The sequence below is a fragment of the Ruditapes philippinarum genome, unplaced genomic scaffold (assembly GCF_026571515.1).
Source record: "Ruditapes philippinarum isolate M1 unplaced genomic scaffold, ASM2657151v2 ctg604_1_1_1_1, whole genome shotgun sequence".
Classification (NCBI taxonomy): domain Eukaryota; kingdom Metazoa; phylum Mollusca; class Bivalvia; order Venerida; family Veneridae; genus Ruditapes; species Ruditapes philippinarum.
The window spans coordinates 45,747-71,949 of NW_026861800.1; the positions used below are offsets into that span (position 1 = coordinate 45,747).

The window sequence follows — 26,203 nt, forward strand, 5'->3', positions numbered from 1 at the left end:
GTAATTTGCTGCCTGACGTGATAAATGTAGTTATATCGGCAGCCAATGACAGAACATGTGGACTGGAACTCAGACAACGTTTAATAATCGTCGTGACTTTATTCTGCTGCACCAAACATCGTACACATTCACGAGACAACAACAATTATAACAACAATAATAATAAGGAAAACAAACTGTTCGTTTTCTTGTACATTTCATTATTTTTTTAATACCATGCTAGCAATACAGAAACAGTTGACGAGCAAATACACAACTACAAATTTTATCACAAACTTTACAACTACATATAATATTCTACAGCTAGTTCTTCGCCCAATGAGGGATCATTGACGATCCTATTATAGGATCTTATCAAGTGTCTGTTTGTCTGTCTGTACCTTCCAAACAACTTGTTACGTAATGTACCTGTTAAAACAGTCCAAAACCACAATATTTTAAACTATTCCACTGATAACACTTGTTTTCTATGTTAATATAAGTAAAAAATAACACAAGTTCATAACACGAGAATACAGGAGTGTAGTCATGGAAACAGACTCTACAACTGGTTTGCCGTTTTCTCCAGGCATTTAATGTCATCACCCTCACAAGACGAAGTGATTGCACAGGTCAAGGGTCAAGCTGTGGGCAACATAGCTATTTTCCTGAAATAATCACATATATTATAATAATGTTCTTATATTGTCTAGTCAAAATTGTGAAACACATAATACGATTATTCTAATAAATATACATTAACCAAAATAATGTTGGAATGCTTGCTTGCCAAATAGTCTCATATGTCTAATAAAGTAACGTGTATTGTTATTATTACTGTTTGCTAATTCAAAGGTCAAGTGAAACTTTAAACCGGTCTCTCAAGCAGAGATCATTCTGAAATGTCAGTCATCAATAGCAAAATCCAGTTTCATTTCTTTGATAAAACTATAAAATAGACATTCAATGACAGATAAAATTAAAAGTATTTAAAATCATATAATTTGCATAATAATCCAAAACAATTGCTTAATAATAATAATAATAATAATAATAATAATTAATAATAATAATAACAGTACGCAGATCGTCGGTTTGCAACAAAATCAAAAAGAGGAAAATTTATGCCGTCTAGAATATAACGAGTAAAGGGAAGTAACAAGAAGTAGTGACCGTCTTTAGTACTGTTTAGTTATCTTTTCTTGGATATACAGATAGAGTCTGTCAAGTGGATAGGTCCGGTTGAACCGTACAGGTTAGTAAATATGCTTCAACTTAACTTAATATTCATCATGATAAATTAGATTAACTTAATCTTTGTTGTAGATAATATCAAGATAACTTGTTGCCATCGTTAAGGTAGGACATTCTTGAAACAACGTAAAATGGTATCTACGTCATAGAAATAGTTACCTCTAAGTGTAAAAATTGTTTACATTTCTGCGCTGGTGAATGATGTCTTGATCTGAAAACAAACGTATTTATAATATTATTTTATCCATACGATACAATGAGTTATTTGTATCTTTTCATATTATTTATTGCACAGCAATGACCAAAAAGGCTATGCAATGATATAGCACGATTGCATCACTATTTATCATTAAATGAACAGTTATCATATATGTGCCCAGAAGTGTTGCAATACAAATTTTGTGGCTACTATATTGGCCTGAGTACATACAATAATACTGCTACTATTGCCCTCAGCCGCGGTGTTTATTGATTTTAAACAACAGTATTGCTACTACTGTCCTGGGTTCTTGCCTAGCAGTATGACTACCAGTACCATAGTATGGCTACCACTTCTCTGAATATTTGCAACAGAATAACTACTATCGGCCTGTAATAAGGATAGTTACAACTGCCCTGAACACATAGAATAATAATTTTACTACTGCCCTGGCATGCCGTAATTACTTACTTTGCAAAACAGTATAGCTACAATTACCCTGAATACTAACAAAAGTATGACTACAACGGCCCTGAATATTTACAACAATGTAGGCACTACTGCCAAAGATTAGGTACTTAAAACAATATGGCTACTACTGCCCTGGAAAAATACAACAATTTTGTCAGTATTGCCCTGACCTGTGGTATCTAATTTTCAGTACGAATACTTACAGTACGACTACTACTGCCCTGAATAGTTACAGGAGTTTTGCTTCGACTGTCCTGAATACTTACAACAGTATGGCTACTACTGCCTGTGGCTGCAGCTGCAGAGAAACTTCTACTCTGTACCCTGAATTTAGACACCATGTTTTCAGCGGAGTCAGCACGTGACTCAGCGTCCTCAAGCTCTTCGGCAACCTTACGGAACTTGGCGAGATTAATAGCTGCGACCTCCTCCTACAGAAACAAAATGTTTTACAAATTAAAAACAAGAACTATTGCCTTACTTTTTTAAATAGCTTGCTAATTAGCGTTGGAATTTGGTGCTGATTAAGCGTCATACTTGTAAATGTTTTAAGATCATAATTTTTTTATTTTTATAAATTCTGCAAGCTAGCATATAGGGCACTTCCTCTACTGATGAAAACAATACTTCACGAAGCATTTGAAAGTATAACATAATTCACTTACTGCTTCTTCAGCTTGGCGTTTGTATGTCTTAATCTTTGTCTGAAGTTTATCAACAAGATCTTGTAATATTTCCGCGCTCTTCCTGTCCTCCTCAACTTGGTATGCCAATTCTTTCAAGCGTCGGTCGGCCTTTCGTGCGTTCTTTTGAGTTTCAACATGACGTCTCTGCTCAGCTTCATATTCACTTTCCAATTGCTGAACCTGTTGATATTAAACATGAAACTGAACACATATAATACTCGTCTGTTCAAGTTAGTCAGGAATTAACTAATTGCAACCTTATGACATGTGCCGTGACTAACGGATTATAACGGTTGGCGGTTCATCGAGTTGTATAAAATTGCTATCGGCTAAGTATGTAAGCTGTGTTTGTAAATATGTACTTATTGTTAATAATGTCAGTTTATTAATAAAGATATTTAAACGTCACATATAGTGTTTGCCGGTATGCTAAAATGGTTGTTAACAGCTAAATCATTCAAACCATTTTAACCATTGTACTGCAAAATAATCGTCTTATACTTTAATTGTCGTCTGCTTTACGTTTCTATCATTTCTTTTTAAATTAGAGATATAACTGGGGAATATTTTTACGCGTCATTTCACGCTGATCAAAAGATGTATACGTTTCTATTGCTACCCATTATATTTTTTTGCACGCGAGTATTAATTACTGACTGTTTTGCGATAAACAAATGCGAATATGTACATGCAAACGTTATAGGTAGAGAAATGTAACTTAGACCTTGATAAAATGAGCCGCAGAATCTAAATCACGTTTTGTCCAAAGAGTGTGCCGCAGAAATAAAGTCCACCGAAAAATTTGGAAAAACCGCAGAACAGAAAAAAATACTTATATGGTAATATCATAGTGTAGAAATAAAATGAAAAAACGAGTTGAATTAAATCTACTAAATGTATTCATGTTTAGATAACACATGCATATACATGTAATCACCCTTATTTCCAGCTTTGCAACTGCCTTCTGTCCAGACTTCAAAGATGCTGTTTCAGCTTCATCAAGACGACCTGTGAGGTCTTTCACTTGAGATTCAAGAGATTGACGAATCTTTATAAGAGCTGAACCATGATCCTTTTCAGAACGTAGTTCTTCAGTCAGTCGTTGAACATCTAGAGATGCCTTTTTAGCTCTATCATCAGCAGATTTCACCTCATTACTCATGTCGTCCATATCTGCTTGTATAGCGGCGAAGTCGCCTTCAATCTTTCTTTTTTGGCTCTCAATAGACTGAAGAGCAGCTGTTAATTCATTCACGCGATCGGATGTTTCAACTAGCTCATTTTCTACAACCTTGCGTGACCTTTCGGCCGTCTCAAGATGGTTTCTCATTTCTTCACATTCAACCTGAACAGAGTGTGTTCGTCTCTCAGCAATTTCAAAAGCTTCACGTGCTTCGCTGACCTTGCGCTGCTCCTCCTCAAGTGCCGCCTGCATCTCTCTAAGCAATTCTTGGAGCCTCTTCACGTTCTTTTCGGCATCTGCCCTTGAGCGATTGCTAAGATCAAGTGAAGATTCGAGCTCATTGATATCTTGCTCTAGCTTTTTGCGTATTCTCAGGGCCTCTACCTTTGCCTTAACTTCAGCTTCAAGGCTTGCATTTACTGATTCAAGAGATCGTTGATGATTACGTCTGCAATGGGACGTATATGTCATTTTTATCCCAATATAATGATCTTCAAGAAGTCATAGTGGAAATTGCGGAGACAAATTAAATTAATACTCTAAGATCCAACACTTCAAAAGCAAATACCCTTTATATCATTTTATAGAAAATCATTTAATTCTGATAAATATTTTGTTTAAAACATTAATTATGAACATGTGCTTCTAAGATAAAACTAAAAACAAATAGATTTATCTTACAAGAGAATGATTAATATACCTTGTGTTTTCAAATTCTTCCTCCTTCTCAGCAATGCGCTTGTCAATTTCTTGCCTAATGGAAACGATTTCAAGCTGAACTCTGGCAACCTTAGCTTCTTCCTGTTCAAGGGCACTTTCAGCTTCTTCTAGGGCAGCTTGAAGTTCTTCTTTTTCTAATTCAAGACGGCGACGAGCTTTGTCGTGTTCTTGTACGATTCTTCCAAGATCTATAACCTGGTCGTTTAAGTCATGAATTTCAGCTGAAATTTTAAACTTAGATAATCAGGTAAAGAGATAGAATGTTAATACATATCGCTACAAGCCATAATTACGTTTTCAATATCAAACTGCCATATCTTAATGGTTCATAAGCCAGCTTAAACGATTTAAAATAACCATTGAAAATACATGTTTAAGAAAAGAAATGTGCATGCATTTAACCTATATCTAAATGTTGTACATAACATCATATTTGAAAGACTCACAAAATCTATGACAAAAGTACGTACTGGACAGAGTTTTGTTTTCCCTTTTTAATACTTCATTAGCATCATTTGATTCCACAAGCTGACATGTGATGCGATACAATTCAGCTGAATATCCTCGAGACTCTTTCTGGACTGTTTCAAATTCTATCTGTATGGTGCGGTATTTTGCTTGCCATTCAGCAACCACTTTGTCGAAGGATCGGCTTCTCTTTTCAAGTTGTGTAACAGTTGCATTAGCTCTGTCGTAGTTTGCTACAGCGTCTTCAAGTTCAACTTGCTGTCTAGCTTTGACCTTTTCTAGACTTGACACCTTAGTATTTGCGACCTCAAGTGCTGCCTCAACCTCCTGAAGTCTGACTTGAAGCTTGCGCTTACTTTCTTCAAGTTCATCAGCACGAGCCATACCGTCTGTTTCATACTTAACACGCCATTGTTGGGCCTCGGTATGTGCTTTAGACAGTTGTCTCTGTAAATCATTCTTAGCCTCAGATTCCTCTTCAAATTGTTCACGGAGAGAGTTAAGATCGGCTTGGAGATGCCTGACTTCAGTGGCAAACTTTTGGCGAGCCTAATTAGAAGTAGATTATAGGAATCATTTCTTTGTTAATCATTCAAATTTTTCATGTTTTTATGATCTAAGAAAAGCAATTTCTCTTGATACAAGTATGCAAAACGTTTGTCTCATATTGATACAGGAGAAGTTTACTAAATGCATGATTATTTATTGTTAGGTTACAAATGATTTGTCCAATACTGAATGGATAAACCTATTCTCAAGATAAGTTGGAGGAAAACTTAAAATTTAAACTGCTTAAATATTAAGACGTGTTTGTTAAATCATGTTTAAATACTCGCTGGTTTTATTATTAATGCCATTTCACTTAAATACAGAAATGTGATATTAAAAATTCTTAAACTTGTTTTTGAAAATTAAAGAATTCATGCAACATATTTCGAAATATTGTCCTGTTTTAATGCTAAAACATTTTTCCAAATACCCTGCTTTCGTCGTCAAGAGCATGTCTAGCCTCCTCAAGTTGTGTGATGTAGTTGTGTTTTTCTCTAGACAGTTGGTTTAATCTGCTTTCAGATTCTTCTATCTGGCGAGTGAATTCGGAGTTTTCGGCTTGTAATCTCACTTTCACAGAACTGACTTCCTGATAACTGATTTTGCTTTCTTCAATTTGGAGACTGAGGTCGGAGATTTGTGATTCAACTTGTTTTGACATTTTCTCAGACATACCCTTAAGATATAAAATTTCAGTCATGAGAATCATGAAAGCTATGTCGTTAGTCATTTTTATTTATAAATACCTCAAGATATTAGATATTTTGCAAGTACATGTATATGAATTATGATGAGTTGGTTGAACGAGTTTGTTATCAACAATAATTACGTATTATTGTTGTCACTTTTAAGTGTTTAAGTGGAATACATCACATACTTATAACATTGTATATCAATTTAATGGACTTGGATGTTTTATATCATGAGCATGTAATCCGTTTTGAAATACTAAATCTCTTTTTGAAAATTAAGAATTTAATTTATCTTTTGAAAGTTGACTGCTTATATAAAATGACTTTTAATAGAGGCTTGCGAGATATTTATTGTACAATTGTACATACTCTGTTTTTAGAAACATGGTCTATTTGCGTACGAAGATCGTCAATTTCAGACTTTAGCTGCATCTTTTCCTTTTCAACTCTACAATACCAAATAAACAAAAATTATGAAAATCTGAGTTGATGGAACTTTACACGTCTTTACATGACTTGCGTTGTAAGTTTGCAATTGCATTATCTTTGACATTTCTTCAAACAAATGACATCTGTGAATCAAAATATATATACATTTGATTTTTTTAAAAAGTTTTGTTTGAGATTTTTTCAACGATGTGTTCTTATTTCTTAAAGCGAACAACGAAAATGCTAACAAATGTCTACTTTTTACTTGATATTTATGTTTAAGATGGTTGCTATATATGCCCAATGTCTCTTCAGTAGTACACCTTTTCTTTTATTACCTCTGTTTGGTCTTTGTAAGTTGATCAACCTGGTTTGCCATTTCAGCAGCTGTATCGTTAGCTTTCTTGCGAAGTGAGTTGATCTGAGACTCTGCCTGAAGACTTTGTTCTTCCATTTCACGTCGAAGCTTCAACAGTTCAGCTTCACGCTTCTTGTTCAGTTCAAGTTGAGCGGCAGTGGCGCCACCAGCTTCCTCCAAGCGATCATTTAGATCATCAAGCTCGCGGGAAAGTTCAACTCTCTGTTTCTCAACCTAAAATGGCAAAGACAATGACATAAAACTTAAAATTTTATAAAAGCCGTTAATGTTCTGTTTTCAGGTATTCATATTATTGTTTGTTTGTAATTGAACTAATTAAATCAACTAGAGCATTTATCAACTTATCTGCTTAACAAGCTTGTAATTTGTAGATGTATAGGATCACTGAATGATGTTACAAATATTGATTTTGCAAAAGGAATATTGATGCTGTTGATGATGTCTTTAATAATAATGATAATAATGATCTAAAAAACAATGATGAGAATAAATATATTTTTATTTTTTATCATTGTTATTATAATTGAACATTAAAGTGAATTTTATAAATGATGTACGATAAATAAACATAAAACATAATTATCTTCCAAGGCATTTAAAATGATTCATTTGATTGAATTCATAATTAAAAGTACGAAAAAAGCAATTTGTTCGTTTTTTAACTTTGATTATTATACGAAATAACTTCTACATAGGTTTCCTAAAAATTCCAGGTTAAGTAGAAGTTCTGTCTATAATAAGGTAAACATAAATTTAACTTTACATGCATTTTTGTTAAATCTCAAATAAATAAATTCATACCTCTACTTACACTGTAGAGGCAGACGATAGTTTTGCTTTTACTAAACAGCTTTCTGTTATTTAACAACTGATTTTCATAATATCGTTTGCAGGACAATGTTCAGATGCAAATATCTTTGTTTTTAAATAATATTTTTGGAAACCAACTTTATTTCACACTAATTGAAACTAAGCAATAAAACATATATCATTGTGTGTTTAAGAAAATGGTACTAAAAGTAAATAACTTATTACCTTTGATCTAGCTTGTCTCTCATTCTCAAGCTCTTCTTCGAGTTCTTCAATGCGAGCCTGAAGTTCTTTGATCTTTCTTTGGAGTTGAGCGACCAAGTTTTGCTCATCCTCGAGTTTTGAGCTAAGAGCTTTATTTTCAGCTTCCTTCCTGATAAAAAGAGAAAAAAAATGTAGTTAGAAAAACACACGCCTAGTTTTTGATTCTAGATTTTGTTTCTTTTTGAATAAGCGATCATTAAAACAGTAGTTTCACTCGTAAATTTTTCTTAACGAAATCATAATAATTCTAGACTAAAGATAAGACACTCAATTGTATTGCACGGAAAGAATAATTTTAATATTTTTTAAATTAAGCAGATCAGCAAAATAATACTGTTAGTAATATCTATTGTGACTAGCTTTATTGTTTATTGACTGCATTAGGTATTTTCCCTTATTTAATGTACAGGTTCTCGAGCAATTTCTTGATTTAAATATGTAATTTTTATGTCTTTTCAAGAAGTCGGCAATCTGGAAAAGGGAAAGAAAAGCAAATAGGTAACAATTGCAGATACAGTTTAATTGAATCTTTATGAGAGATATTATAAGTTTAAAAATACGTTGTACATACTTTTTGATATTGCCTTCAAGTTCACCCTTAAGACGTTCAAGTTCCTCTACATTGTCTTGTGATGATTTAAGATCCGACTCTAGTTTCTTTTTGGCCTTTTCGACATCTGCACGAACCTTTCTTTCACGCTCCAAGTTATCCTCCAGCTGTAATTAATTCGTTAATTTCTTGTACATGCTAAACGTAAACACCATTCAAAGCATTTCGTACCAATTATTCATTATATCTATTTGCATTTCTTATAAAAGAAGTGTTTTATCGCATATAAATTGAATACGTCTATTGCTATAAGCAATGCAATAATCTAAATTCAAATCAATATACAATAACAGAAAAGCAATCCCGTACGAAATAACCATTTGTATAAACCATAATCTTTTATCTCAACAAAGATAACATGGCACAAATAAAATGTACAAACACACTGAAATATCTTGTATGAGTAATACGAATATTTTAAATACGTAAATGATATAAATAGTTGCATTAAGATCTCTGATTAAAGAGCCTAATGTTCATACCTCATCAAGTGTGCTCTCAAGCTTCTGTTTAAGCTTATTAAGATTATTATTCTTTTCTTCCTCAGCAGCAAGAGCACCTTCTGTTTTCTTCAGATTATCCTCGAGGTTCTTTTTATCCTTGTTCAATTTACCAATCTGGTCATCTTGTTGGGCCATTTCACTTTGCAGTGTTTTTATTTGATTGTCTTTAGTTGTCTTGTCATGTTCTGCTTTAGCTAGAGTACCTTCAAGTTCTTTGATTGAAGACCTGAGTTGTTCGCCTTCTTCTTCTAATTTTTTCCTAACAGCTTGAAGTTCTGCTCCGGCTTCTTCTTCATCCATGCACCTTTCTTCTAGGTCTTTTATTTGTGCCTGATATTCTGCCTTTTCTTTAATGAGATTTTCCATCTTCTCCTCATAGTCACCCATGGTATCCTGTTCTGCCTGCATTTGGAAATACATATCATCTTTTTGTCTTCTTAAACCAACATTTTGTTCTTCAAGTTCTTTCTTTTGTTTCTCGACCTTGGCCAACTCTTCCTTGCATTTCTTGAATTCTTCTTCCATCATTTTCATTTCATCTTCAGCGCGGGCAGCACTTAGAAGTGGCTTAACCTTTGTGTACAATTTCCACCATTGCCAGTTCTTCAATATCATGTACTTACGGATGTTTCTCTGAATTCTTGAAAGACCAGTCCTTCAAGCAAACAGAAATGATAAATATATTACAGGAACGTCAAACCTGATAAGCAATAATCATTAACTAAAGGTTTTTTTTATTTTGTAAGCAAATTGTACAGAACAAATTAAAATCTTAAATGTGCTTATTGCGAAACAGGTTTAACTGTGATATCACATAAAAATGTATTGTAAAAAGATTATGTGTTTGGCCTTCTCTTAGTTTCAATGTGTACAATATATAAAAATCGGAAATCTTGGTATCTCATTAAAAGATAAGAATTGGGGTGAACCCACCTCTGGTCTTGCAGTTTCTTATACTGTTTGCGCATAAGATAACCTCTGATCCAGGCCTGGAAGAGTGACACAATCTTAGAGAGACGTTCGTCACGCATATCTTCAAGCATACCTAACACACCAGCTTTGAAGAACACTTTGGTGTTACCGATCTTGTACTCGTTAACATCCATCTGAAGGGCTTCCAAAATCTTTTCTGTGACCAATTTACCTTCAACAAATCCTTGTGGAACAGCGTTTGGAGCCAGTATAGAGTATCTACAATATTCATTTGAATACAAAACTATTGCATGATTTATATGATTTTGGAGTCAAATTTCTAAAGAGTGCTTTTTTATCTGTTATTCTGGAATTGTGCTTTTATTTTAAGTGTTGGAGAAAAGATACTAGTAATTTCAGTTTTATTTTTGGCTTCTCTTCAAAATTCGTTCCCTAAAATGTGATATTATTTGAGCGCAATATAATTAAAATCTTATACATGTAAACTAATATGTAAAAAGAGAGCCCAAAAATCATTTCAATGCTATTTAGGTATCAATAATTGCAACATTTGTTAAGATATTAACAGGTGAACAGATTGAATTACCTTTGTTTGAATTCACCATAAACTACTCTGCTTGGGAATCCCTTTCTACAGATACGGATACCTTCAAGTACACCGTTACACTGAAGCTGATTGAGTACAAGAGCGGCATCAATGACACCTGGAGACTTGGTCTCGTTAGGAATGATGCAACGTACAAAGTGGGGGTGAGTGGTGTACAAGTTCTTCATCAGCTTGTTCAGAGATTCCTGTTGTTTAAAGTAAAACCCTGATTTTATTAATTGCATTCATCATATTTGGTTAAAAAGTATATTTCAGATATACTGATTTGAAATAAGAAAATTAGTATACAATACCAAAGAAAAATGCTTTTGTACATGAATATTAATTCTTCGATTAAAATCAGAAGTTCAAAGCTTTGAAGATACTTTGTTTTTGTAACTGATATTTGTTGACAGTGAAAACTGCTAACAAATATGTCCTAATTTGAAGGGACGACATTTATTATTCATTATCATATTTCGCAAAGAATATTTCAAACCTGTTAATAGTAGTTTGTAATTTGCTTACCCTGTGTACAGCGGAGATGGTCTGGAAAGCAGATGATTTCCCCTTCTTCTTGCCACCACCACCACCTTCGGCTGCATTATAAAATAAGTACAAGGTATTTACTTCTATTGCTTTATAAAAATGAAAATTATTCATTATAGACATACGTTTAATAACTTATTTTATCAAGTGATGCACCTGACACACAAAACATTAGAAAATATCTATACAATACACGTCAAAGAGGCGTGCGTGGCCGAGTGGTTAAGGTCGTTGACTTCAACCACTTGCCCCTCACCGCTGTGGGTTCGAATCCCGACAGGGACTTTGGATTCTTTCATGTGAGGAAGCTATCCAGCTAGCTTACGGAACGTCGGTGGTTCTACTCAGGTGCCCGTTCGTGCCTGAAATAATGCACGGAAGGGCACCTGAGGTCCTCCTCCACCAGTAAAGCGGGAACGTCGCGATATGACCTATACTGTGTCGATGTGACGTAAAACCCAAACAAACAAACAAACACGTCAAAGAACGAGCATGTTGCAATTAATGTTACACATAGAACATATGAAGTAATGGTGTTTCAAACAAAACGTTATTTAACATAATTATAGCTTTCTACTATAAAGTAACAATGATATTAATCACGTACGTGCAGCAGGAGCAGCAAAGAGACTGGCTACAAGAGCTTCCTTTGATTCACCAAGAATTCCAACAACAGTCTCGTTAACTGGATCCTTATTTTTCTCCAGCCAGTTGGTGAGATTGTAAGGAACCTATCAGGACATATATTTGTCAATATCAATAGCATGTTGTTTTTTTGCCAAGATGATACTATTTTTTTCATTGATTACCTTTGGTAAAAAGAAATGTCTAAAGAAATCAGAGACACACATGTAAAAACCCATGATTTGACAAAAATAAATTGAAGTTTGCTTTTGATTGAATCATAAACAAAAGAGTTTAAGGCAATGCAAATGCGTTATGACATTTTGTCGCTTTTGATTAATTTTTATTTCATTAACAAATCAAATATGATTTTTCCTTTTGAACATTTCAGCTTATAGCGCTAACATAGTGACCAAACTTACAGTGGCCATTGGCACCACCCTTTCGACTTTGAAAGGACTTCTGTAAATTCTTGATCTTACCATTGACATGGTTGGCATAAGGACGACATTTATTAGAAACCAACTATTTTGACAAAAACTTAATTGAATATTGTTTTGTTTAAATACATGCTAAAAGTAATCATTTAAATCATAAAAGTATTTTTTCTATAATATTGATTTCTGGGAAGAACTTAATCTAATGTTTCTAGAATTTGTTGCCAAACCCATGTGCTTTTTTTATACCCATCATGTGTATTTTATTTGTCATGTATTTAATATAATAAATATGTTTAAACTAAGTAATAAAAAAACAACTTTGTAACGTTTTTGGTCAATTCTTATTTTAGTTAATTTATTGATAATTGCATTTATTATTAATCAAGTATGAATTTTGCTTTTAAATAAAAATCAACTTACAGCACCAGCGTAGTGACCCAACTCAAAGTGGGCGTTGGCACCACCTTTTCGGCTCTTTATAGGCTTTTGGAAACTCTTGGTCTTACCAAGATGGTTGATCATAAGTTTCTCCTCGAAGGTCTTGTCAGAGGCCTTGGGGAACATGCATTCTTCTTCAAGGATGGACAAGATACCCATAGGCTATACAAAATTACAATTAACATATAAACATATTTATTTTAGCTTAACAGAAAAAAGAATTTGGATTCAAATTCTAAACATTCAATTTATAAATGCTATGAAAGAGTTTGCACCAACATGTTACAATGTTATTAGGTTATCCGATGGAATTTTATCTAATTATTCAAGGTATTTTCTTTCTCTTAATTTGTTGATCGTTCAAATTAATACGTTTAATGTCTCTATACAACACCACATATTATTCCATAATACGATTCGGTATAAGGCCAGACAAGCTATTGTTCGCAATTAAGCTCAAATAAGTTTATTGAAAATGGAAAATGTAAAGTAAGAACCTTTTCAATAAGATCGATGCAGGCCTGCAAGTCCATACCGAAGTCGATGAATTCCCACTGGATACCTTCTTTCTTGTATTCTTCCTGTTCCAGTACGAACATGTGATGGTTGAAGAACTGCTGGAGTCTTTCATTGGTGTAGTTGATACACAATTGCTCAAAACTATTGAACTACAAAAGAAAAAAATATGTTTTTAAAATGTAATAACATTTATTCTTCGGTATTCATTATCGGAATGCATGATACTCGTACATGTATCATGGTTACAATACCAATTTAGTTGTTCACATACTACTGAATAATCTAATCACATTCTAATTAAACAAAGTTTCAATGCATGATATTATCTTTTTATTTTATAAATTAACTTCATCGAGCTTATTATTTATTTTGAAATCAATAAAATAACTTACGTCAAAAATTTCGAAACCAGCAATGTCCAATACACCAATGTAATAGTTTCTCTTTGCTTTGGTATCAAGGGTCAAATTGACTCTCTTGACCAGCCAGTCAAACATACGAGCGTAGGTAGACTTGGCCAAAGCACTGACCGAGTAGGTCACCTGATCTTTGTTACGACCTTGAGTGACAAATTCTGTGCCGACCTTGATCTTTGGTTTTAAGAAGCCCTTAAGCAAATCTCCGCTGTTCACACCGAACAGGAAAGCAACCTTTTCGGCCTCTGTTGTGAGAAACGTTTAAGAAAACTTAGCAAAATCTCTCAGAAACATTGCAAGATTTATGGATATATATATATATATATATATATATATTAAGAAATGACACTGAAACAACCCTAACAACAATGCAAATAGCATACGAGTAAAATAACATGAGCATATTGAAAGTTGTGAGTAAGCACCCGTTTAATCATGATGCAGAATTTATGCTTAGAAGTTAGCTTTCGTATAAAACATCTTACCAGCAGTGCCATCAGCTTCAGCCTGTTCTTCTCTTGGATGTTGTTTCCATTTCATCTCGCCGGCGTGTAAGACAGCGGCAGTGATTTTGTACAAACTGTTCTTCTCGTCCTGGGTGAAGCCCAACACGTCATAGGCATCCTAGGTTAAATAAACAGTTACAAAATTGATAATATGAAAGAAACAAGTTACAGAAGAAAGAAACAAAATACATTCCTTTATCTAATCAATAAAATTAATTACAAATGTACATTTGTTTTGATATTTTCTTAAAAATGAATTTTTATTCTTACGCAAAATGCGATCAAATATATTTTCATGAGTGAGGAAGCTATCCAACTAGCTTACGGAACGTTAGTGGTTCTACTTGAGGTCTTTCTCTACAAGTAAAGCTGGAAAGTTGTCATATGACATATTATGTATTGGTGCGACGTAAACCCAATTAAAAAGGAAAATCATAATTGAAATAATTACATCTGTCAATTTCATTTCCTCTACGTCATCGATACCATCAACAGTCAATACACCTTGATTGATGAACGAATACAGGCCTGCGTCAGGTTGAACCAAACACATTTCTGTAACAATATGACAGGAAACACATTAAATCCAAAATAGTAAATATATCTGACATGACCTGTGTTATGTTATGTTTGTGACAAGTTACCACAAAGACATGAAGACTGAAACTCATTAACACCAATTTTTCATTATATGTGCATTATTCATGATTTCGCTACTATGTATTTTGAGAAGTAACTAAAATTAATACTGAAAGGTATGACGATCCCGTAGATGTTTTTAAATCGGAAAGTCATTGGAAATATTACTGTCAATCCCAATACGTTACTAAAGGAAAAAATCAATGGCTGTTCCAAAAATTTTTAATTCGTTACTGAGTTAATGTTCTTCGTAAGGTTTAATTTCGTCAACTCTTTCATGTAAGTAATTACTCAACAGGTATGTCACTAAAATTCTGCAAAAGTCATATTTAAATCAAGAATATGATACCATTTTAGAACTTTGTAATCAAATGAAATATATTGTTGACGTCTATAGGGTGCGTTTTCAAATCTAACCACACACGTTGAATTTGCGAAACGACCGAGATTCTATCCTGATGCTAGGACTGTTAAATGGTTGACGTAAAATGTTGTTCTCTAAAGTATATAGTAAAGAAAAAGGCATTTCGTTTATAAAACAGTGGCGACGGTATAAATGAAAACAGATCAAATATGGACGAATAGACAATTACCGTGGTATTTTGGAATTGCATTTGTCAATATCTGGTAGAAGATGTGGTAATTTCTCTCAGCCGATTGCTGGTATGTTACACGAGACTTCTCCAACAGGTCTTAATAGGAAACAAAGTAAGCTCATTAACTTTCATTCAAAGTGATATAATCACGTCAAATTTGACGTCAACAATCTTTCATTTGATTAGAATTTAAAACATTTTATTTTAAACATATGATTAAGGGACGTTTATAGCCGGATGGTTAAGGTCGTTGACTTTAAACAACTCGCCCCCCACCGATGTAGGTTCGAGCTGTGCAAGCGTCTTTGCATTATTCTTTCATATGAGAAAGCTATCCAACGGAACGTCGGTTATTCTACTACTGTGCCTGTGTGTGCCTAAATAACGCACAGAGGGCAGCTGAAAAAATATGACCTATACTGTGTTGGTGCGACATTAAAGCCTAATAAAAAGAAAAAGAAAGAATAAATAAAGAATAAATAAATACACATTTCTTTTATATCAGTACTGTTTCTTTCGATTTAACCACCCATTAAATTATTATTATTATTATTACTTTTATTATTATTATTATTATTTATGGTATTTTTAAAACTTTATTCAACTTACAAGTCTCGATATCGGCTCCAGCGATTTTTCCAGTAGGACCAAAGTGGATACGGATAAATTTACCCTAAACAAATAAAACAATCATACAGTCATTTAAAAATATGTTAAAGACCATTACCAACTGAAAGTCTTTTGAACAAAACAGAACAGAACATAATTTTATTTTGGATTTGTACATAGAACATCATTACTACAATATAAATACACAAACTGTTAAGATGTCACGTTTATAGTATATAGAATTTGAATATAATTGTGCACTATCTTTGCCTTCAGTCAATTGAATCTGTACAACAAAAATAGTTCAATTTATATATAACTGCAAGTTAACGTATTGTGTTTTACTTGCAGTTGGTCTTTGGTTAAATGTAATAGGTTTTGAAAATAGGGGCCGGAGACAAATCATGATCTTGGTGTTCAAATATTTGTATTTCATTTTCGAATATATTAGTATTCGAATAGTCGTTTTCATAAAATTTAGTTGAATCCCAAAATGCCTCTCTATTTTTTTTACTTCAAATTGTTTGTGTCTGAACATGTTATTAAAACTTCCCTGACCTAAATCAAATAGAAAACAAATTATGCTAGTTTTTTTATACAAGTATTTTATTCTGATGATGTCTTTAGCATCGGCTTAAACTGTTCATGAAAAATCAAAGGTACCAATATGATTTGAATGACAAAAAGTATGTTAAACTGAAATTGTTGCGTCTATAAACAATTATAAATGAGCCGCGTCACGACAAAACCAAAATAATGGGTTTGCGACCAGCATGGATCCAGACCAGCCTGCGCATCCGCGCAGTCTGATCAGGATCCATGCTGTTCGCTATCAGGTTCTCTACTTGTAATAGAGTTGGTAAGCGAACAGCATGGATCCTGATCAGACTGCGCGGATGCGCAGGCTGGTCTGGATCCATGCTGGACGCAAATGCACTATGTTGGTTTTGTCGTGACTCGGCTCATATACAGATTGAGACATGAGGTTGACATATAAGGAAATCACATCAAATCCGTTTGAATACTCACACATTGGAGAAAAGCTGGAGTGTGTTGAGGTATATGGTAGGTCCAGAGCTGTAAATTTGCTAGAACAGAAGGTGAAAATCATGCAGTAAACATACATTGACCACTTAGAAAAAATGTAATTTGCCTGGGACGAAATGGACAGACATTTCAACTGACATAGCATAGGGGAACCCGTTATAGACCAGTTGATCTGTAAAAAAACTAACGTTTTGCTTTAAATTGTGAAACTGAATAAACATATTCCATTTTATTTTAGAAATATTACTTCACAAATACCGCCATGAAGAATTTTTCAGCTTTAACCAACCCCCCCCCCCCCCAAAAAAAAAAATAAACCCCCAAAAGCAACAAGATAAAAACAAGCTTTCTATTATAAAATTACAGATGTAGAGGTATTTTTATATCAATCAAATGGTCTATATCAGCTGCAAGTTTCGGCGGCTATGTCCTCCCTTACTAAACATGGTATATCACCTGTAATATAAAGCAATGGTAAATGTTTTGTGGATAGAAAAAATGGCATTCGGGATGTGGGGGCTTTATCGATACACTCTGGAATATGATAGATAAGCTCAAGGTAAAATAAGCAAACGACACAGATAGCAAACATTGAATGCTTCACGGTCACATCCAGTTTAAAAAAACAGTTATATTACTGGGCAGTTTATAAATATATATATATATTTTTGTTTTGATATATTTTGATATTGATATTTTTAAAGAAAAAGGTTACAACATTAGGGAAGCAGTTCAAATATAAACTCACGAATCTAGAGGAGTTGTTGTTACGGGTTGTCTTGGCGTTACCGTAAGCCTCAAGTACAGGGTTAGCCTGCACAATCTGATCCTCAAGGGTACCCTGTAATATATATTGTGCTTATATAATATAGGATGTAAACTTGTCATTATCATGCGGTATTGTTGTATTATAAAGCACAATCTCAACATACATTTAATTACTAGTATTCTTTATAATACCAAGACATTCAATACAGAATACAAGAAATCAGTTATTAGAAAACGTTACCTTCTTGGAGGCCGCGGCGGCTGCCTTCTCTTCCTCTGTCTGTTTCTGGAGTTGAGCGGCGACCTTGGCGAAGTACATGATTACTTTCTTTGTGTTCTCAGTCTTACCGGCACCAGACTCACCACTAATCATGGTAATATAAGATTTAATAAGAATAAATCAATAGACAAAAATAACATGTTATTCTTAGAAAAAGATCTGATATTTCACCACTTTCCCTTTTTATCGTACCTTAATATAGAAAGTATAGTTGGAAACCACAATGGTTAAATGGCGCCAACTTCAGATTATCTCAGAATATGTTTAGGAGGTTTTCATCAATTTCACATTTTTTGGATAGGAATTAATTAGACATACACCAGACAATGGTTAATAACATTCAGGCTGAAATTTTGTTTTTCGCTTGTTGATCTTGTAATCAAAATGTATATAATCTCTTTCAATCTAGTAATGAAAAATTGTAGGTATAACTAATACACTTTTTTCTTATAATTCATATCATATAGCTTACATGATCATGTATAACCCAAGAAATTGAGACAAAAAAGCAACTCACGTGATCAACATAGACTGGTTTTCGCGATCTGAAAATGAAGGAATGGCAAGTTACAGTGACGGAAAAGAGCAATTTCCCAACAGCAAGATAAATGGAAATTTAAACTTGATCGTAACAGACGAATGATCTTCAAATACATGCAACATATGTTTCTCATAATTTGAGATATATCACACCATACTCTGTATTATACATGTATATACCATAAACAATGTCTGAAGCTGCTTGATGATATTCAACAAATCAGCACGTGCATTTTTGCTATTGACATGCGCATTATTGATGATGTATCTAACCATCCGAAAGCCAGTCTCCTTTAAATAAATGGTTACAGTTAAAGACAATATGAAATCTGTTTTAATTTGTAAATGTGATAATTTAGATTTCAATCAGATTTGTAACATTTTATATTGGCGGTAGACATTCAACATTTCTTTACCTTGCAACATGAACTGGAAAGCGTTATCAGACACGGAGAACAAGTGGGGTGGCATTTCCAACTTCCTCTTGCCACGGTACTTGGAGATGATGGAGTCCAGGTAGATTGGCAGACGACGGTAGGGGTTCACAGCGACGCAGAAAAGACCAGAGTATGTCTGAAATGAGAAGTTTTAAATGTTACTCAAAATAAAATACATTTTGTAATTATTCCAGGATATCGGAGTATGCGTCCATTTGTTATGCGTGCATAAAGAGATCATAGTTGTTAAAAAGTAATATATAACAACGTATCCTTACATAGATAAATCCGTTGAAGTATCTCTGTCTCAAGTTGTTCAACACAGAGGCTTCGTTCAAGTAGGTCATGTTGGCCATGTCATCTGTCATCTCGAACTTAGGTGGGTTGACCTGCTGGAGGCCATCTTTTTTAACAGTAGCATTCTGTTGAAGACAAATGAAAGTTCAAAGCACTCATTGATTATTCATAAATCACTTAATGCAAACATATTAAGATTTTTAACAAACCCTCTACTATTATTATTATTTTTAAATTATCATAATCTGATTAGTTTCCACTCATTTGAGGCAGAATCTAGTCTGTATGCTACACAATTTTAGTATTTTGGTTCATGTTTTTAAATTCTTGTGTTATCATAAATTTATGTGCATTCTTAATGAAAACCAAGGCATGTCAATCACATTTAAATTAGAGCCGTAGAGACATCAGTGTACGAACACGGTTCTCGGTTCCCCTCAGATTTATACATACATGGAATTAGGAACCTTATAGGAGTTAAACTGGAAGGCAATTGTCGTTGAGAATGCATTTATTTATTATCTGCCTATCTATTTAGGATTTCAAAATTTTAAAGAAGAGAGAAGTTATTACCTGACCAGAAGCCAAAACTTTCACTGTGATATCATCACCCTTAGATGAGACAATATCAGCACGGATGAAGCCTTCCTTTTCATCTGGAATCCAACAAGCTTTCTTGCCATCAAAAACCGCGGTCTGCTCCTTCATCACCTTCATACGATCTACCGCCAGGTACTTAAAGTCCGGGTCCTGTGACCAGTCAGTCGACATGGTTACGGTTGTTTACTCACGAACACTAAGAAAAATCGAAAAGGTAACTTGCTGCTTTTGCCACGACTCGAACAGCTCGCCGACTGAAAATAGACAAATAATTTACCGTTAGACTAGCATACTTCAGTGAACTTTTTACTGTCTACACCATGTGATCTTGCTGTCACAAGATGTCGCAATTGGCACAAAAAGAAAAAAAAGAGTTGGTAAGATGACTCTTTACAATTTGTTCTAATTTAAATTCAGAACTAAAGTATTTTTGCACAGCCTCAACATCATGTCGTTTGGCTGAAATATAGACAAGCCTATGTATTGTTTTAGACAGTATTTATTTCATATAGTTCAAACACACCATGATATAATTCAGGATTGGAAAGGAATTCAAAGACGTATATCGAGTTAATTTATTTCCTGAAGCCTAGGTATTGTTAACCTAGCTTTCGCATTTGATTCACCTTTAAACAAAATCAGCATATGTGCAGTCATATTAAGTTAGATATTTATTAATGTTGACAGAATGCAATACAACTTTTGAAAACATGAGACGATTTTTCAAGTGTTATTTCAAATGATAGGGTATAAAAAATAATTAGGTACGAGACACAACACTAAGCGAATACGCATAGCAATACAATAATGTAACTATGTTTTATTTATCCGGGATTCCTGCTAATTCAAACTGCTGTATTCATTTATTCGCTTACGTGTAACATAACAAATACTGACATCGTCAATTTGTTGCCTTCACTAAGAGTTATTTTACATTACATTGCTGCGCATGGAGAATGCATATTTTTTCCTGTCAAATTCTGACAATATATACATTCCACAATATCTGTGCAAGGTTATACATCATTATCATTATCACTCACAAGAAGAGGTTTTTATATAAAACACAATGTGATTAATCTTCAAAAACCCGCATTATATTGCATGTTTTTTTCTTTCTGTCTTTTTTAATGTAACATTGCTTAAGCGTATTGGAATTCTGAGACACTTTAAAAACTGCACGCTATCATATTCATGCTATTTTTCATGAGAAAAACAGAAATTGTTCTCATAAGTAAACATTTAATTAAATACACATTGTGAGTTAGCTTAGCCACTTATTATTTCTTTTTTTTCTCTCTCTCTCAGAAAGTACATAGAATGAGCCACAAACTGCAGGAATATTTATTCGTTAGAAAGGGAGTAGATATATAATAATAACTTACTTTATTCTGTCATTTTCGCCTAGAACACGTCATCACAGGTGTGAAAACTTGTACTTTTCTTAACTTTAAATGTAGTTTTCCTTACTTTGATGTTTTTATTTTTTTCTCATTTTGTAACATGCAGCAATAAACAATAAAATTGTAGATTATAATCACGATGAAAGGAACCCCAGTTAAGCCCAAAAACCTAAAAACATGAAATTCATATTCCATACATAAAACAGCTAGGGCATTTAAAACGAAAGATTTGAAAAATATAATCAAGCAATATACTGAGAAATAAATTGATAATCGTACTTTTATGCTATTCTCAGCCCGATTTTTTTAGTGAAAAGCGTTGCAACATTATTCAATTTTGGTTATGTTTCACTATAAGAAAAAATATCATGGAAAACAGAGTGAGCGAATGTTCTGAAATTTTGCATACAAGTTTTCGGCCTACGCCTACATCAAATTGGGCGTTAATCTCGAAAAGTTATTTCCTGTGTATTTTCAAGCCCGTTGTTTGAAAGCGTTGACGGTGCCAAACTTATAAAAAACAATTCAATCAACTGAAGCTTGCAACATTTTCGTTTTTATGTAAAAGATGATCGTGAACCTTTTAAATTTATTGGAGTAAACTTTGTCAAAGTATGTGCCCAACATGATTTTTCTCATCATTTACTTGTATGTAACGTTTAATTGTCAATCTTTGACTATCAGACACAGATTTACCTACTGTCAAACTGAGTTCTGTTTCTATATTTGATTAAGATATCTCGCTATCAACTGTTACCTATGATGAATGTGACCTTCATTTTTTCTCAAGGTTACTACAGCTACACATTTATAACTTTCAGTGATAGGTCAATGTCAGAAAGGTCAATGTCATTGAGGTTAAGGCAGGTGAGAACAAAACGTTTGATTGGTCTTATTTGATACTACATGTACTTTACTCTCAATTTCTTGACAGAGACATAGATGGTAAATATAATATCTACAAGACATCGCTGTACAGGTGAAAAATTTAATCCTTGAAAAAAAATAACTTAAAGAAAAATGCTACGGTATAAATGAAGTATAATTATAAATTAAATGATTAACGATAAGATTATCGTCTGCTGCTTGATATATTTTACTTTCATCTTCGTATTTCTTTAACTTTTAACGTGCTGAATTTGTGTAGTGAATGTACATTGCATTGAATTTCGAACTGTCTATTCAAAGTTAAAGGAAATACATATTATTAGCTACAAAAGGTACAAAACGTACGGATATGTAGGCTGGCCTAGTTGGTTACTGGTAGCAATGACTAATGAGTTCAAGTCCCAGCAGTGTATGTGATGAAACATTATCGTGATTTAGATAGCTCCGAGACGTTCTCGTACATCGATTTCATTTCAATTTCTAGCAAGCTTTGAACTACATCGATTTCAATTCAATTTCTATAAGCTTTTAAGCAATGAAAATTAACCGATTTCCTTAGTTATTAACTTACTAAAAAAATGTACCTCGTCGCCCCGGACCTAAATTGTGTTAGCGCGCCCTAAAACCAAACAAAAACTACGAGATAGAATCAAACTGTTAAGTTTACCAGGATTTTTAAAACTAATTTTGCAATATACTTTTGTTTTTTTTATGTATCCTTATTATATGATTAATACTTAAACTTGAATGTACATTATGTGAAGTTTAAACGGCTTTTTGTGTTTAATCTCTGAGTTGCTCTCAGCAGACTTCTCTGTTAGTTCTATGGAATACTTTGTGTGTATTTTATTCACTTCCTCTTTATTATGAATTAAAAAAAGAGAAGTAGTACTTAGCAATTATTGTTTACACAAGACTGAAATGAACTCTTTGTATGTCAATGAAATTAACTTTTAGTATGTCAATGAAACTAGTTTAATATAATGTACAAACCAATTAATACCCATATAAATAGAGTTCTTGAAAACGTCAGCAAAATCCGTTACGACGAATTATTTAATTTGATAATCTTATCTTGAATTGTTAAACATTATAATTAAAGTCACCTTTCTTTTATCTGTTGATCTATATATCCATAATATAATCACAATATATTGTCCAGCGATATGATGTATTTTCACTTTTGGAATGAAAAATAAATCTGTAAAAACAAATATGGGATTTGAGGTTGAAAGGGGACTTGAACGAAATATTGTGCCGAGGAGGTGTGAAAGGTGTAGGTTTTAAAGGTGGGAGTGTGAAATGTGGTAATAGGGAGGTAAATTCACAATCCATACTTACGGTTTGTAGAGAGCTAGTTCTAGTGTGCGCAGAAATGTCTACATCAGTTTTATATTATTGTTTCTAGTGCCATTGTAACGCAAACGCATCTGATTGGCTGAGGCATACTTTGGAATGAGGATCTATCCAATAAAATGAGTTCGCAACGCTCACTTCCTTCCTCTATTTGGAAAAGGAGACCTGTGCAATATTTTTAGCTTCGTTATAAAAAGTAACGACGAGCTTGAAAGTAAAAAGTATCTCTTTTTATTACGCACTGTACGCGTTACAGAATGTCCGCATGGGTACTTCAGCGCGGTCGAAGTTTGCTTTTTAATCCAGTTTGAAAGTGAACATATCATCTCAAGTTCTTAAACAACAACGCTATTATTGTTACGTACTTTATATTAGAAACTTGCAATGATGTGACTCTATTTGGTTAATCAAAGACACTGCTCTTGTGCTATTGAAATTCAGAACATAAATATTAAACATTGTTTTATACTTTTTCTGTAGATTTCATTACTTGTACGTAATCTGTTTAAAGCGGTTATAAAATATTGTTTACTCTTTTAATAAGTCGTACAAGTCTTTATCTCGCACAAAAAGCTCACGTGACCAACTGAATTAAACACACTTTTGAATATAGGTGTCTGTTAAAGTTTATTTTTCTTTGTATTTATTACACTTATTTTAACTTCGAAATGTTAAGAAGTAAATTTTTAATTAAAGGGGCAAAACGAGAAGTAGTTGTACAGGCGAAATGGTTTCAGACTTGACAAAATAGCTACCGTGTCAAAGATATTTGTATTTACCCCAGGTAAATGGATACGTACGTTATATTGAAACTTTTTAATATACCCATTCATTAAGGCAATGTATATGACACTCTCGGTTATGGGTTACAGCTTCCTTGTTTCTGATACGAAGGAGTTATTAAAAATAAATGTATATAAACTTTCATGAACATATTTTAAAAGAATTATCTATTGAAGTTTATCAAACAAGACAAAATATGTTTCTGTCAATACGGTATACTTAGTAAATGTTTTAATTTTTATGTCCCAAATAAAGTTTCAAGAAAAACTATCTGGTTTACGCACATTGTTGAACTAAGTATGCAACCACATCAAGTCCTGCGCCTTGTTATTGCGGACAAGCGGTTTACTGCGGACAATGCGGCTTGATAAAGTACTTTGTGAAATTGTATTGTTTTTTTTTCTATCATTAAGAACACAAACATACATTCCCAGATAATCATTTACACCTTGCTCTTACAAATGCTGCAAAAGAAATCAGCAGTCTTGTCATTAATCAAAATTTGAGTTTTGTTTTAATGCTTGGTAAAAGTATCGATTTATTAACATGCTGTCATTCACAGTCCATATCTTCCTCCGAAAAAAAAGAAGCCAACTTTGCTCTCCTGTGTTGTTCAAAAGTTTGACTGAATGTTTAGCTCGACTTTTTTTTGAAAAGAAAAAAAAAGAGAAAAATGGTGTTGTTACAGTCACTTCGGCGTTGTCGTTGCCGATGCCATTGCCGTTGCCGCCCACAAACTATTACTTTGATCATAACTTTTTTTTAAAGTTATTGGTGTATTGTCTTCATACTTGGCCACAACAACCCTAGGGACAAGACCTATTAGTAGACCAGTCTAACCTTGACATTCATTCATAATTGACCTTTAACATTAAGGCCAAATGTCTAATTTTTGTTTGTTTTTTTTGCTGATTTTTTGCTATTAGTGGCTGAAACTCTGTTGTTTTTGAATGGATTGCCTTCAAAACTTGAACATAAAGCGACAGACCTTGACCTTCACACATAAATGACATTGACTTTGAAGGTCAAATTATTGAAATTTTCATTTGTTTTGCTGTAACTGGTTAAAACTGCGTTACAATTGAATGGACTGATTTAATTTTATAGCAGAACATTCTTTAGGAAAAGACCTTCATGTATATCAAATTGAAATTGACCATGTCTCATTTATGACCTTAACATTGAAGGTTAGATCGTTGAATTTTCACTGAGTTTTACTGTTATTGACTATTACTTGGTAATTAATAAATGAATTATCTTCATACATTGACAACACAACCTTTTGATGAAGACCTTTTAAAAGGTTTAAAACTGATCTTGATCTTTAAATGACCTTGGCCGTCAAGGTCAAATAATTGAATTTTGCTTAAGTTATCATAATCTTGTTATTTATGTACGGATTTGATTTAAACTTGAACAAACAAACAAACACATTGAATAATTAGATCTGACCTTGACCTTTTATTGACATTGAATGTAAAGGTTAAATTATTGAAATATTCTTGTTTTTCTTCTTCTGTAATGGCTATAACTTTGCTATTGATAAATGGATTAACTTCATATTAAGACACATCATCTTTAGGTCAGAAACATCCTATATATCAAACTCAAATTGACCTTTACCCATGTATGGCATTGTCCTTGAAGGTCAAATTATATTATTTTCATTGATTATTGCTGTAATTAGCTGTAATTTTGTGATTTATCAATGGATTATCTTCATCCTTGGACAAAACAACCTTTTGGACAAGAC

General features: G+C 33.3%; 1 protein-coding gene across 1 annotated transcript; it reads right to left on the reverse strand.

The window, feature by feature from the left end:
- Nucleotides 1-179: 179 nt before the first annotated feature.
- Nucleotides 180-23,794, reverse strand: LOC132716836 (myosin heavy chain, striated muscle-like). The gene is made up of 31 exons (XM_060700181.1): nt 23,653-23,794; nt 19,994-20,274; nt 19,402-19,545; nt 19,103-19,259; nt 18,664-18,691; nt 18,108-18,231; nt 17,847-17,939; nt 16,052-16,115; nt 15,440-15,538; nt 14,659-14,762; nt 14,187-14,325; nt 13,678-13,946; nt 13,264-13,434; nt 12,749-12,928; nt 11,872-11,995; nt 11,244-11,314; nt 10,716-10,921; nt 10,130-10,387; nt 9,176-9,851; nt 8,655-8,800; nt 8,045-8,192; nt 6,969-7,222; nt 6,571-6,649; nt 5,940-6,185; nt 4,963-5,509; nt 4,473-4,713; nt 3,527-4,220; nt 2,569-2,769; nt 2,170-2,334; nt 1,393-1,444; nt 180-647 (listed from the first exon to the last, which is right to left on the reverse strand). The coding sequence occupies exons 2-30, from the start codon at nt 20,189-20,191 to the stop codon at nt 1,412-1,414; spliced, it is 5,859 nt and encodes a 1,952-aa protein (XP_060556164.1). The 5' UTR covers nt 20,192-20,274; nt 23,653-23,794; the 3' UTR covers nt 180-647; nt 1,393-1,411.
- Nucleotides 23,795-26,203: the final 2,409 nt, after the last annotated feature.